Source organism: Pelophylax lessonae (assembly GCF_965119305.1).
Source record: "Pelophylax lessonae genome assembly, chromosome: 4".
NCBI lineage: Eukaryota > Metazoa > Chordata > Amphibia > Anura > Ranidae > Pelophylax > Pelophylax lessonae.
This window is the reverse complement of record NC_138771.1, coordinates 285,101,556-285,116,257: the sequence shown is the minus strand read 5'-3', so window position 1 is coordinate 285,116,257 and position 14,702 is coordinate 285,101,556. Positions and strand designations below refer to the sequence as shown.

Below are 14,702 nucleotides of genomic sequence, written 5' to 3'. Positions count from 1 at the left end.
CTATCACATCTGTGGAGTTTAGTAATGACTCCAACTCCATTGTTTGCACTGTCTGTGGCTCTCCTGTCTCTGTTGCTGGGCCCTCCATAGCATGCTTGTGGCATTGCTGGCTGGGACTTTCAGTTCCACAGCAGCTGCATACCCCCAGGTTGCCTTCCATTGATGTATGTGGCTGCTCTAGCACTGATTATTTTCTCTCAGGCTACAAGAGATCTTTCATGTTCTGTAACATGCTGGATCAGTTATCCTGTGACCTGACATAACAGTTCAGAACCATGACTGGCTGCCTTGTTATTGTTTCATATCCTCCTGAAGCACATCAACAGGCACCTCTGTCTACACACACAGCACACAATATGCTGGCTTCATTATGTGGCCTATAATAGGGGAGGTATTGTAAGAGCATTGCCATTGACAGTGTAGACTGCAATGGATGTCCTAATAAAGGGAAGCAGCATCCCCTCTGCTTAAAGTGTATTTAAACACTAACAATACATTCTCTTATTTGCTCCTCTAAAAATAAAATTAAAATCATTTCATTTTGTTGGGCAAAAAAAAAAAAATAATGCATCCAGGAATCTTATGAGCTGATAACTTTATGAGCTCTCTGGACTGTTATCAGTTAGCATTATTCTCTGTTATCCTCATGAACTACAAAACACCTCCCCCTGTTATGAAGAAGAGAAGGAGGCCTTATGTAGTCCTAGCACACTCCCTTTCCTAGGGTGACAACTCTGCTTAGTACAGTTGTCACCCTAGGACAGGAAGTGAAATGATCACCAGTTTGAAATAAAGGTAAACAAAGTGTGATAAAAAGAAAACAAATGCAGCCAAAACTAAGGACAGGTAAGCTGCAGTACTATCAATTGTTGTGCTTGGGTTCAAAGGGAAAAACCTGGAGCCAATGGAGACATAGTGCCAAAAAACAAATGTCTTCAAAGATAATAGGTCATTTGTGGAAAAAAAAAAAACAAAAAGAAAAAAATAACAAAAAAACAAAAAAAAACCAAAAAAACAAAACAAACAAAAACAAAAAGTATAAATAAATACCTAAAACAAGAAGGACAGCATTTGGCTAATTAGGTACAATGACAGATGCAGTTACTGGCACAAAGTAGAATATTATCTGCAGTGCTGTGCCCTATTACTTCCACTCACAGATTTTAATCAAACAATTTTCTTTTGTAAATTAGGTCCTATTAATTGGATGCATTTAAAATGTATGTGATTTTACCTTTTACATTCTCTTTAATTGCCTCCAAAAAGTAAAAGAAGAAGTCAGATTTAGAAGACATTCTATTTTTTTGTTTTGCTACCATTAACCCCTGCTGATCAGATAAAAATTGGAGCCAAGGAACAAAGGACCCATGCCAAAATGTCAGTTCATTTTCTAGCCTGCTGTGGAAAATGAAATGTGATTGGTTACCATAGGTAACTTCTTCATTTTCCACAAATCAGCCCTGAAGGACATTCCATCAAAGTGCAGGGAAGAGAGGACTTGCCCATTTCCATAGTGTCCCAGATGTTTGTGGTTAGCTGTATTGTGAGAGTGTTCTTACTGAGCTCAGACTACATTTTCCTTCCTCAGTGAACTATGGCATCAGCAAAGTGGAGGGCCAGCCTCTTCACACGGAGCTCAGCAGACCCCTGGAAACCTGCTGCAGCCTGAGAGTGTCTCCAGTGAAGGGGATGCAGGAGAAGGGAGACCTGGAGGAACTGGCCGACAAGTGTGACAGCAATGTGTCCAGCAGTAAGAAGAGGAGGCACCGCACCACCTTCACCAGCATGCAGCTGGAGGAACTCGAGAAGGTCTTCCAGAAGACCCATTACCCTGATGTCTATGTCAGGGAACAACTGGCCCTGAGGACTGAGCTCACCGAGGCCAGAGTACAGGTGAGAGCCGGGCACCGACACTCAGTATGGGGCAGGGGGGTCACTATTACTATTTGCTTTATTATCATCACTAGCATTATTAATAATACTCTGGGCCATCTTTGTACAACAAAAACTACAGCTCATAGTGATAGTCTGCATATACTAACATACAGACAATTATATTTTCTGCAATTGTCTGCTGTGTGTTTCATAAATACACACATTTTACTGAAACCATTATAACACAAAGCAATCATTTACTACAACTGATACTGCTACTAATATAATTAGAATCTAAACAATAATTATTATTACTAACGAGGCTAATGATTATACAGTGGATCATCATTTTTTTATAGAAAAGCAGAACGTACAGCCCATAGTGATTGCCTGTATGCTCATATACTATACCAATTTGTCAATTCTGTAACTGCTAGCTGTGTGGTACAAAAAACATTTATACTACAAGCATTTACACCCACAAGAATATCATAATAACAATGCAAAAAATAATGCAACAAATAATATCGGTAATAATATTTAATAATAATAATAATAATAATAATAATAATAATTATTATTATTCTTCCTCTTCTTCTTTTTCTTTTTCATTTTCTTCTTCCTCTTTTTCTTCTTCGTCTTTTTTCCCTCTTCTTCTTCTTCCTCTTCTTCTTTCTTTTTCTATCTTGTTCTTCCTTCTTTTTCTTCTTCTTCCTTCTTTTTCTTTCTTCCTTCTCCTTCTTTGTATTTTTCTTCTTCTTCTTTTACTCTTCCATAATGATAATGATGAATAATATTATTATTATTAGTACAATTGTTATGAAGCTCATTATCAATAAAAAGCTAGTGATAATGCAGTGACTGTCCTTTGTACAATGAAGCAGACTGTACAGACCATAGTAAAAAGGCTTGATTTACTAAAGGTGTTGGGATGGGGGGAATCTTCAAGCATATCATTTTGAAAAGATTAATTTCAGTTATCCAGTCATGTGCAATAATAATTGTGTAAAGCTTCTCAACTCCTTTATTTTAGCCTAATCTATCTATCTATCTATCTATCTATCTATCTATCTATCTATCTATCTATCTATCTATCTATCTATCTATCTATCTATCTATCTATCTATCTATCTATCTATCTATCTATCTATCTATCTATCTATCTATCTATCTATCTATCTATCTATCTATCTAATTAAATAAAGCAGTGGAGAAGCTTCACACCATCAATTTTGTAATTATTGCACATGACTAGATGGTTGAAATGAATCTTCTCTAAATTATTTATGTGTGTAAATATCTATCTATCTATCTATCTATCTATCTATCTATCTATCTATCTATCTATCTATCTATCTATCTATCTATCTATCTATCTATCTATCTATAGCAGTGGAGAAGCTTCACACCATCAATTTTGTAATTATTGCACATGACTAGATGGTTGAAATGAATCTTCTCTAAATTATTTATGTGTGTAAATATCTATCTATCTATCTATCTATCTATCTATCTATCTATCTATCTATCTATCTATCTATCTATCTATCTATCTATCTATCTATCTATCTATCTATCTATCTATCTATCTATCTATCTATCTATCTATCTATCTATCATATATATATATATAGATATATATATAGATATATAGATATATATATATATACATACATATCTATCTATCTATCTATCTATCTATCTATCTATCTATCTATCTATCTATCTATCTATCTATCTATCTATCTATCTATCTATCTATCTATCTATCTATCTATCTATCTATACTGTATGTGTATATATATATATATATATATATTTTAGTATATATATATATTAAAAATATATATATACATATATATCTTGCACACTTATCATTTAAAAAATGTATAGTAACTGACTACTGTGTGTTTCATAAACACACATATTACACACAATTAACACAACAGTAATTATCGCTACTTACTAATACCACAACTACTACTACAGTAACAATATAATAACAGTTGTAATCTTAAAAACAGCAACAGCATTTATAATATTAATACTAGTGATAATAATAATAATTATGCAATAGGCCATCTTTGTACACCGAAGCAAAATGTATCCCCCATAGTAAATGATGCATATACATATACTATATACCCTAATCAAAACTTTTGCTGCCTGCTGAGTATGGATGCACAGGTTTATAATACGCCAATGTTTACACACAAGTAATAATTTTTTTTTTTATTACTGACTGTATCATCATCTATACGGTGCAATGGAGGATATGATTGCACTCTCTGTGCTGTTTGTAGTCAGATCTCCATCAGTGAAGTGAGATGTATGCAGACAGTATTGTGTCCTATGTGTAGAGGTGTGTATAGATCTATAGAGGTGTGTATATAGAGGTATATAGAGGTGTGTATATAGAGGTGTATAGAGGTGTATAGAGGGTGCTGAGGATAGATTTGTCAGGGTAATAGAAGGAAGCAAGGTTGCAGTCTGGTCCAGTGTTGGGGCTGACAAGGCATCCACCTTAATACACAGCCATAAACATGACACTTCTCTAATCTCCCATCACTGCAATAGGCAGCAACTGGCTGTAATGGGGGATTTCACTGACGACGTTTTCCTGGTTTTAATTTTATATTAAAGGCCATGAGGTGGAACATGTGGTTAGAGTTCGTTCCCCATTTGCCTTGAAAATAATGACCATTAAAGATAAAACAGAGAGCTGAGGCAAATGCTAAAGACAAGCAGCTTGTTTGATTCTAGCAGCTCTATACGATGGGAATTTATTACTCCGCTAGTCATAAAGTCCTATACCAGAACTGCACCCAGGTCTGCTTAATCCTTCACATGGAAATCAGAGTTTGGTGACATTATAGTATTTGTATATAACAGTATAAAATTATATTCCAGAACTCCACACACGTCTGAGTTAATCCTTTACATCAAAATTAGGGTTTTGTGACATTTTAGAATTCATATATAAATAGAAAGTCCTATACCAGAACTGCACACGTCTATTTAATAGAGTTTAGTAACACCTTAGTATTCATATATAAATAGAAATTCCTTTACCTGAACTGTACAGAAGTCTGCTGTCATCCTTCACATACAAAATCAGGGTTTGGTGACATATTAGTATTCATATATAATATAAAGTCCTATACCAGAACTGCACACAAGTCTGTTTATCCTTCACATGGTAATCAGAGGTTTGGTGACCTTTTAATATTCATATATAAATATATATTCATATACCAGAATTGCCCAGAAGTCTATTTAATTGAGCCTAGTAACACCTTAGTATTCATATATAAATAGAAATTGCTATATCTTAACTGTACAAATCCTTTACATATAAAATCAGTGTTTGGTGACATTTTATTATTCATATATAAATATAAATTCCTATACCAGAACTGCAAAAAAGTAGTGACATTTTAGTATTTATATATACATAGGAAGTCCTATACCTGAACTGTACAGAAGTATGCTTTAATTCTTTACATACAAAATTTTGGGTTTATTGGCATATTATTATTCATATATAAATATAAAATCCTACACCAGAACTGCACACAAGTCTGTTTAATCCTTTACAAGAAAATTAGGGTTTGGTGGCATAATAATATTCATATATAAATATAAAATCCTATACCAGATCTGCACACCAGTCTGTTTAATCCTTTGCAAGGAAATTAGGGTTTGGTGGCATAATAATATTCATATATAAATATAAAATCCTATACCAGAACTGCACACCAGTCTGTTTAATCCTTTGCAAGGAAATTAGGGTTTGGTGGCATAATAATATTCATATATAAATATAAAATCCTATACCAGAACTGCACACCAGTCTGTTTAATCCTTTGCAAGGAAATTAGGGTTTGGTGGCATAATAATATTCATATATAAATATAAAATCCTATACCAAAACTGCACACAAGTCTTTTTAATCCTTTACAAGAAAATTAGGGTTTGGTGGCATATTAATATTCATATATAAATATAAAATCCTATACCAGAACTGCACACAAGTCTGTTTAATCCTTTACAAGAAAATTATGGTTTGGTGGCATAATAATATTCATATATAAATATAAAATCCTATACCAGAACTGCACACAAATCTGTTTAATCCTTTACAAAAAATGTAGGGTTTGGTGGCATAATAATATTCATATATAAATATAAAACCCTATATCAGAACTGCACACAAGTCTGTTTAATCCTTTACAAGAAAATTAGGGTTTGGTGACATATTAATATTCATATATAAATATAAAATCCTATACCAGAACTGCACACAAGTCTGTTTAACCCTTTAAAATTAGGGTTTGGTGACATATAATATTCATATATAAATATAAAATCCTATACCAGAACTGCACACAAGTCTTTTTAATAGAGTTTAATTACATTGTAGAATTCATGTATAAATAGAAAGGCCTATATATGAACTGCACAGACGTCTTCTTTTAACTCCCCACATGAAAATCAGAATTTAGTGACATTAGTATTCATTTTTAGAATCTTATACAAGAACTACGCAGAAGTCTGTTTTAATTCTTAAATTGAAAATCAGAAGTTTGTAGCATTTTATTTTTCAGTTATAAATACAAAGTTCTATAGTAGCAATGCACAGATGCCAGTTTATTTCATTCTAATGAAAAATCTGAGTTATATGACATTTTTGCAACTGTCATTTGATTTTGTAATTATGAAGCATACACACACAAAAACAAATATAAAATCCAAATAACACTTAAATGTCATCTACACTGTCATGTGCTGCTGAATAGGCAAATTACTGGAAAACAAAAATATCATCAAACAATTAAAAATATATATTATTACTTTATAATGCAAGTAGGGACAATGAGGCTAAATTGTGTGAATGCTCACTTCAATTATCCTAAGTAATAGGTGCAGATTAAAAAACAAAAATGAAAAAGGGATTTTCCTTTCACATGATTGGATAATGGAAAAGAATCCTCATGCATTTTATGACATGCTGAAATCCTACATCAGCCTCAATATTGGAAAAATGGCATGTGATACATTTGTATCACTTCCTACAGATTGTGTCTATGTTGATAGAAAAGTAAAACTAGAATTTTAAATCTTAGCCCAAGCTAATGTTAACATTTGCACAGTGATCTTTACTGAGGGAAAGACACCCCTTCTTAGCTATGTAGAACTCAAATTCTGCCTATCTACCTCTATGTATAATATAGTAATCCAGCTCTATTTGCAGTAACACATTCCTGTAACATGAAGAGTATTACTGGGCTGATTTAATAAAATAGGCACCAGTATACACTGTATACCCAGATAGGATCATGGGAATTAAAATAATAAAAATAAAAGCAGCTTAACTTAATTGAGTATTTAGAACAAAAACAGATAGGTGTTAATACCACTTCTTAGGAAATCAGTCTCTAAGATCTTTTGTTCAATCCTTGGCCACAACAGTTTATATAAGACCTGATATTCTTTAATAATATATACAATATTTAATTAAACATTAAAATATACAATACATAATTACAAGTACATAATATACAAACAATATACAATATACAATTTGGCAATATACGACAATATATAATTTAACATCTAGAGTATTTTGCGAAGGTAGGTCTTTTTATGCTTGCCCAGAAAAATGGACCCTAAACTTCCACCCGTGGGGGAAAAAAGGTGAAAAACACACGTACCTATTAGTTTTACTTCCTTAAAGGAACATTATAACAGTAAATTCCAATGAAGGTACAAGGTTTACATATATAATATTAGTGTTCAGTATTTGAATTCTTTTTTTTTTTTTATTTCACTTTGTTTATATATATTTTTTTCACTGAATGTTTATCCAGACTAGAATGTCCATCAGAATTATAGTGGAGCAAGCTATAACATGGCCAGTGGTCACCTTTTATTTAATATTAAATACCAAAAATACTGTTGCTGCAGCTGCTGAGGAACCCTTTTTAGTGTTAAGAGTTTATCACTGTCACATTTAATGGACAGCTTTATCTTCATATAAATGTGGATATACTGGTAAAAAGCTAATTGGTCTCATTTGTTTGCTAGGCTAAGGAAAAATCTCTTAGAGTACCACTATTGTGCAGAATATTTATAATTATCAATAATTAATAATATTCATTTTTCCAATATAATTATAACATTTATCATTATTCCAGTGACTAGGTAAGGTAGGATATGTAATACAAGCATTCAATATATTATTATACAGGATTTATAATGTGCCAACAGTTTGCGCATATGAATTCAAATATTTTATTTCACACCTAATTGTTTATCATTTTTCTTCCCATTTATATACAAGTTTTTAACAAAATTTCCTGGGGTGGAAGGAGGTACTTATAATGGTCACCTTTTATCCATATGATTTATATCCTATTAAACTGTAGCTGGAACTGCTGGAGCACCCCTGGCAGTGTTAGTTTGTCCTAATCTCTGTCATTATCATTTTTTTGGTCAGTTTACATGTAAACAAAGGCATGTGAGATAAAGTCAGCCATACAGGAACCAAAATGCTGGTTTCCGGTGGAAACGTCCAAATTTTGATCCATGTATGGACACTGCGGTTGTTCAGAAGTCGATCTACTGGTTGACTTTTGTGCAACCGTCCTGTCTGATTTTGCCTGCTCCATCAGGGCTGCCGGCTGTAGCCGGCAATGCTAAACAAAGTATTCTAACAGAAGTCCCCCCGCGGTCAGAATACAATAACCAAGAGGGGTGGATTCCCTCATCCACCTTGAATGTGTGGATGGGGGAATCTGGCCTACTGGTTGAATGAAAAACCTGACTCAGCTATGGGCTGCTTAGGAAAAGGAATTATTATACAGAATCCCATCAGTATTCATATGATCAGAATATAAAATGTGTTTGTGGTAGTGGTCCTTTAAATCATCTCTTTATTGTTAAGTGCTGCAGTTTTTGTTTCTTTGAGAAGAAACTATGTGTGTTTAACTGACGTACTCATAGCGGAAGCCAATGGACTTACGTCAGAGCTTGGTGCTGGCTTGGTCTTGCCTGTCCAGTGCACACTACACAGGGTACTGTTTTATGTTCTTTTTATTGTAATGTGCAGTTTGAAAGGCTGTAGCAGGACCAGCACAGAAGTTTTCCAGTACAGAGCTGTAGGGCTTGAATTGGCTTTCTATGTAGTCTTAGCAGAGAATCCCACATGTGGAATGTATTTTTAGATGCAATAGATTGATGATGTAGTGTGTTTTCATATTATAGATTCTGGAATTGTTCAGTCATCTCAAAGGAATGTCTTTGTTAAACTGGTGTAAAATACTGTCAGAAAATGTACTGCTTACATTCACTCTATAGACAAAAGCAGGGCAACCAGGGGTGCTATCAGTGAAAGGACATGTTGGAACTTGTAGTTCCCTAGCAGCTGGAGATTCTTGCACAATCTACATAACTGAACATTTCAGGGAGAAATAACCTAAAAATGGTTTAAATGTTCAGCTCCTATGAAAATCACTTTGATGAGTAATGAGTATTGTGTGCCCTTAATAAGAATCAGGCAGCTTTAGTATTTTTTTCTCCTTTATTTATCAATGACTTGTTTCAGTTTTGGGTTGTTGTTGCTGGTGGGTTGAATGTGGAACTCTCACCAGTTTAGGAGTGCAGAGAATCTAGTGCACTCCTTACACTAACCAACCATACAGTAGATATGGTGTCTGGGCGGATGACCAGAGTCACAGTAAAAGTCTAAAGAGTGCAACATCACCATCACACATTATTCAAAAATGCAAAAATCACAATTAATATAAATAAGTCACGCTAATTTATAAAAAATATATAAATAAATTAAAATGTGTAAAAAAAGTCCAAACAGAAATGATAAGTTCATAAATTCCAATGTGTAGATAGTGAATCAATCAGGTGGTTTAAACAAAGGAATCCACAACTGATAATTGTTCTGCTTACCAGAAATAGGTGAATATAGTGCACAAATAATGGTCACCCTTCCAACACATATGATGAACCCGAGTGTGGTCCAGACACCGGAAAGTGATCCTGTATGAACTCTTGGTGTGGTATGTTGATGACGTCAAGGTCACTCAAATGAAAGTGTGATGATCATATGGGGTATTGACATGAAATGACAAAAAAAGTGCTATAGCATAAAACCCCAAAAATTGTGATAAAGAAAAATTTTTGTTTTTTTCTTTTTCACTTTTTCACCTTTTGTGGAGGTGTTTTTATTTTATTCATAGTTTTTTTGGAGTACACCTGTTTCTTTATCACAATTTTTGGGGTTTTATGCTTTGGCGCTTTCATTTGAGTGACCTTGACGTCATCAACATACCACACCAAGAGTTCATACAGGATCACTTTCCGGTGTCTGGACCACACACTGGTTCATCATATGTGACAGAAGGGTGACTATTATTTGTGCACTATACAGTAAACCCCCCTCCATTGCGGGGGTTACATTCCGGACCCAGCCGCGAAAAGTGAAAATCCGCGAAATAGAAAAACCCTATTAAAATTTATTGTAGGCATGTTTTTTTTACTGTCACTGTACGTGTAAAAGCATTTTAAGGTCTTTAAACACAGTTTTAAAACAATAGAAACTCATTCAAACACATAAAAGATACTGAGAGACATAGCAAGAGCTATGGAAAACACAAAAAATATTTCATTTTTAATGATTTATATAGTAAAATAACATTACAAAAAAAACGCAATATACCGGGACTGCAAAAACTGAACCGCGATGGAGCGAGGGTTTATTGTATTCACCTATTTCTGGAACACTTATCAGTTGTGGATTCCTTTGTTTAAACCACCTGGCTGATTCACTTATCTACACATTGGAATTTATGAACTAATCATTTCTGTTTGGACTTTTTTTCACATTTTAATTTATTTATATATTTATTTATATATTTTTTTTATCAATTAGCACGACTTGTTTATATTATTTGATTTTGGGGTGTTGTCACACTTGAAGTTGCTGCTTATCTTATCAGTTAATTCAATGTTTCTGATTATTTGTTGTTTTTGGCATTAGCGTGGTTTACACATCCATCCAAAAAAATCACAATTATTTGTCACCCATGAAAAGCAACATTTTGAGGCCACTGAGGACCTCTACTGTATGAGGAAGGGGTCCTCAGAATCCTTAACACCTCGCTTTTTGTGGGTTATGAATACATGTCCTGTTTGCATTTTGGAACATGGTTTTCTGTTGACGTTGAGCTCTTTTAACCCACTGGTTAATGTCTCCACCTCCACAAAGCCATAAGAGAGGTGTTGCTCCAGCTCTCTAAACATTTGTTAAATTTGTCTTATGGAAATTGCCTGAGTAGATTGTAGCCGTATTAGTGCACTTGCGACAGAAACAATTGAGTACTCTCTGTGATACTTTTTTTTTTATTTGCAGTAACAAACACTGTTTAGGACAAGCTTTTATGGGGGTACTCCCTTCTTCAAGTACTGCTTGGGCTTTGAAGAAAGGAGTTCACCCCAAAAGTTTGTCCTGAAAAATTGTATGTTAATGAAAATAAAAAAGTATCACAGACAGAATTCCATTGTTTCTTTTGGAAATTCACACACCACATAGCTTTAAAAATATCAAGGCTGTTGTGTAGAGCTGGGAACTCTGGTAGGCATATCTCACTATTGACATGCTTAAGAGAAATAATAAGTAATCATGTGATTTTTTTTGTCAGCAACTAATGTATATAAAACCGTAATATCACTTGTGTGCATAGTTGTCTCAAAAAAGTTTTTAACCACTTGCCGACCGCCGCAGTATATAGTCAGCCCCTCACAAGCTGCCTGTCAGTTCTCCCTGTGTAGAGACACTGATCATACGGTTCTACTATGTAGAACCGTAGATCAGTGTAACTACACCTCAAGCCACAGCCAATCACAGTTAGAATCACGCCCCTAGGGACACACACAGCCCCTCCCTCTCAAATAAAGTTAACCCCTTCACTGCCAGTGTATTTTTACAGTAACAGTGCATATATATAGCACTGATTACTGTAGAAATGTCACTGGTAACCCCAAAAGTGTCAAAAATATCAGTCAAGGGTCCGATCTGTCCGCCGCAATGTCGCAGTACCGCAAAAAAATCGCAGATCGCCGCCATTACGCGTTAAAAAAAACAACAACAAAAATGACAAAAATCTTTCCCTTTGTTAGTAAACGCGATAACTTTTGCGCAAACCAATCAAAATACGCTTTTTGCGATTTTTTACCAAACATATGTAGCATAAAACAAATTGGCCAAAAATGTTAAAAAATTTTGATTTTTACTTTTTTTTTTTGGGGAATTTCATATAAAAAAATGTGAAAAATATTGTTATTTTTGCAAAATTGACGCTCTTTTTTTGTTTATAGCGCGTGATCAAAAAATCGCACAGGTGATCAAATACCACCAAAAGAAAGCTCTGTTTGAGGGAAAAAAAGGACGTCAAATTCGTTTACATACAGCGTCGCATGACCGCGCAATTGTCCGTTAAACTCACGCAGTGCCGAATCGCAAAATACCCCCTGGTCAGGAAGGGGGTAAAATCTTCCGGGGCTTAAGTGGTTAAAATGTATTTGCCTCTGTTTCTGTTAAGCTGGCCTTGCATGTAGCAACTTGATAGAGCAATTCAAAGTTTGATTCCACTTTTGTTGAAACCATAAATGAATCAAAGATGTAGAGTGGTGGTGTTCATTGACTGCAATGATATTAATTGAAATTGCCTCGCACCTTGCAAAAAGAGTCTATTCTCTTTCAATGAAATCTAAATTTTTTATACCATTTTCAGTTTAATTCAGTAGTTAACTGTATTGAAGCTGTCATATTATGGACCAGTCTAAACTAAACAATATACTGAATTCTAGTGGTTGGTCAAACTCATGTGTGGTAGATTGCTTAGATTCTGGTGATTACTTTTTAATCATATATGATACAATATCCAATGGGCATAAAGTGATTGACATTGACTGAAAAGAAAACCAGCTTATCAGTAGAAGGCCAGTAAAGATATATTATATATTTTCTATACAGATTGATACTTTTTGAATGACTTAATGGCTGTGACTATCTGTAGAACTAATTTGATACTTCCACATCCTCACAGTCATATTTGTTGTGCGGTGGTAAAGTTAAAATTTGGTGTACAAATTTTTTTTTAACCTTCTGAAGGCTAGCCATACATACATATATTTCTCTAGTTCAGCCCATGAGCTTAATGAAAGAAATCTAGTAGATCCATCTTTGGTAGAATCCTCCCTGTCGGTTTTCGTATTTAGACAGCCATAGCGCCTGCAGCTCTTTGAATAGCTGAACCATCACCGCATGTGATAGGATGCAGTGATCATTTTCCATCAAATGTTTAATCCAAGATTGTCGCGCTAGGTGGTGCCAACAGGGCCACCCATAGCTTAAGTTTTGGCAGAGTCGGGCGAAATCTGATAAATTTCGAGCTGTGTAGGGCTTCATGGACCTATGGGCACAATAAAAAGTTAAATTTGAAAGTTTTTTGTTTTTTTAAGTCCTAGCCTAACATAATTTTATTACCTTGTTATTCTTACAGCAGGAGCATTATTTTTAAATTTTTCAATACTTTTAATTACACTTTAAGTAAGAGATAAACAATTTAAGGCCTAACTCCAGCTAACACTTTTTAACAGTTACAGCAACAGTTTATTTTTTCTTTTGGAAAAATGGTTCAAACCAATTAAATAAATGTTGCCTCCTGATAGAATTAGATGGGGTTTCCGAACCCCTGTGACTGCCATTTTTGCTGAACAGCCTGGCCTGCGTGTGAATGTGGAGAAAAATATAACAAATAATACGGGAAAAAATATATATAATTAAACAAATATATAAATATATTTATGTATAAAAATAAATATATTCATTACAAATATATACAGATATTGGAATATTTTTTTTATTTTTTTTATAATGGTCCTTCATTTCTGTTTGGTAGCTTTGGGTTACTGCATTTTGCTATTCTTTTACCATTTTCTCCTCTGCAGATATCTTTGTGCTTTGATACAAATAACCATTTAGTTGTTCTTGTAGCATGGACACGTGGCTTAAAAGAAGAGTAGCAACCTGTAGACATGTGAATGTAGAATTGAACATATCTATTTTGTTCACTGATATTTAATCTTAGAGCAGTCACCAGGTTTGAATCAGATGTTTTGCATTTGGTAGCAGTTTTTATAAAAGTCTGGTCATCTCTATTAAAGCCGCTTCCAGTACCTGTAGTAGGCTGGGTTGCATTCACAAACGACTTTGTCTTGTACCCTATATCATTACATTTAATGGTACCCTCTGCTACATGCACAGAAACTAAACCTGAAGCTAATTTATCTCACTGGTTGCTTTTTCTGCTTTACATCAGTGTAGTAATTGGCACCCATTTAAAGGAGATTGTCAAGGTTTTTTCTTCCCCCCCCCCAGTGAAAGAGTCTCATTACTAAATTCTCTTAGCATGTTCTTGCTGTCCCCTGGGGAGAGCGCAGGAAATATTTTTTCCACCCACAGACATGATGAATACATTTACCAAGCCGATATTTTCCTTTCTTTTATTCCTAGGCATATATTTCACCAGTGCCATATTTATTGTCTCTTGGTAGCAGTAAATCTGTTTATGAACCTGTTTGAAGGTAGGATTTTGTTAAGCGGCCTCCTCTCCGCTGGGAACGATCGTGCAGCGCAGCTATGAGAGCTGAGGCTGAAAATGGCCCACATGAAATTACACTTTACCACACTGTGCAATGTGTACCTTAAGGGGAGAATTTTTCATTAGAGTTCGCAGTTAAGGCTTTGA

General features: G+C 34.5%; 1 protein-coding gene across 1 annotated transcript in view; it reads left to right on the top strand.

Annotated features, from left to right (window-relative positions):
• ALX1 (ALX homeobox 1) overlaps positions 1-14,702 on the top strand; it is a 32,663-nt gene that overhangs the window by 3,324 nt on the left and 14,637 nt on the right. The window contains exon 2 of the mRNA XM_082256206.1: positions 1,589-1,893. Within this exon, the coding sequence (XP_082112332.1) occupies positions 1,589-1,893 (305 nt within the window). The remainder of the gene's footprint in view (positions 1-1,588; positions 1,894-14,702) is intronic.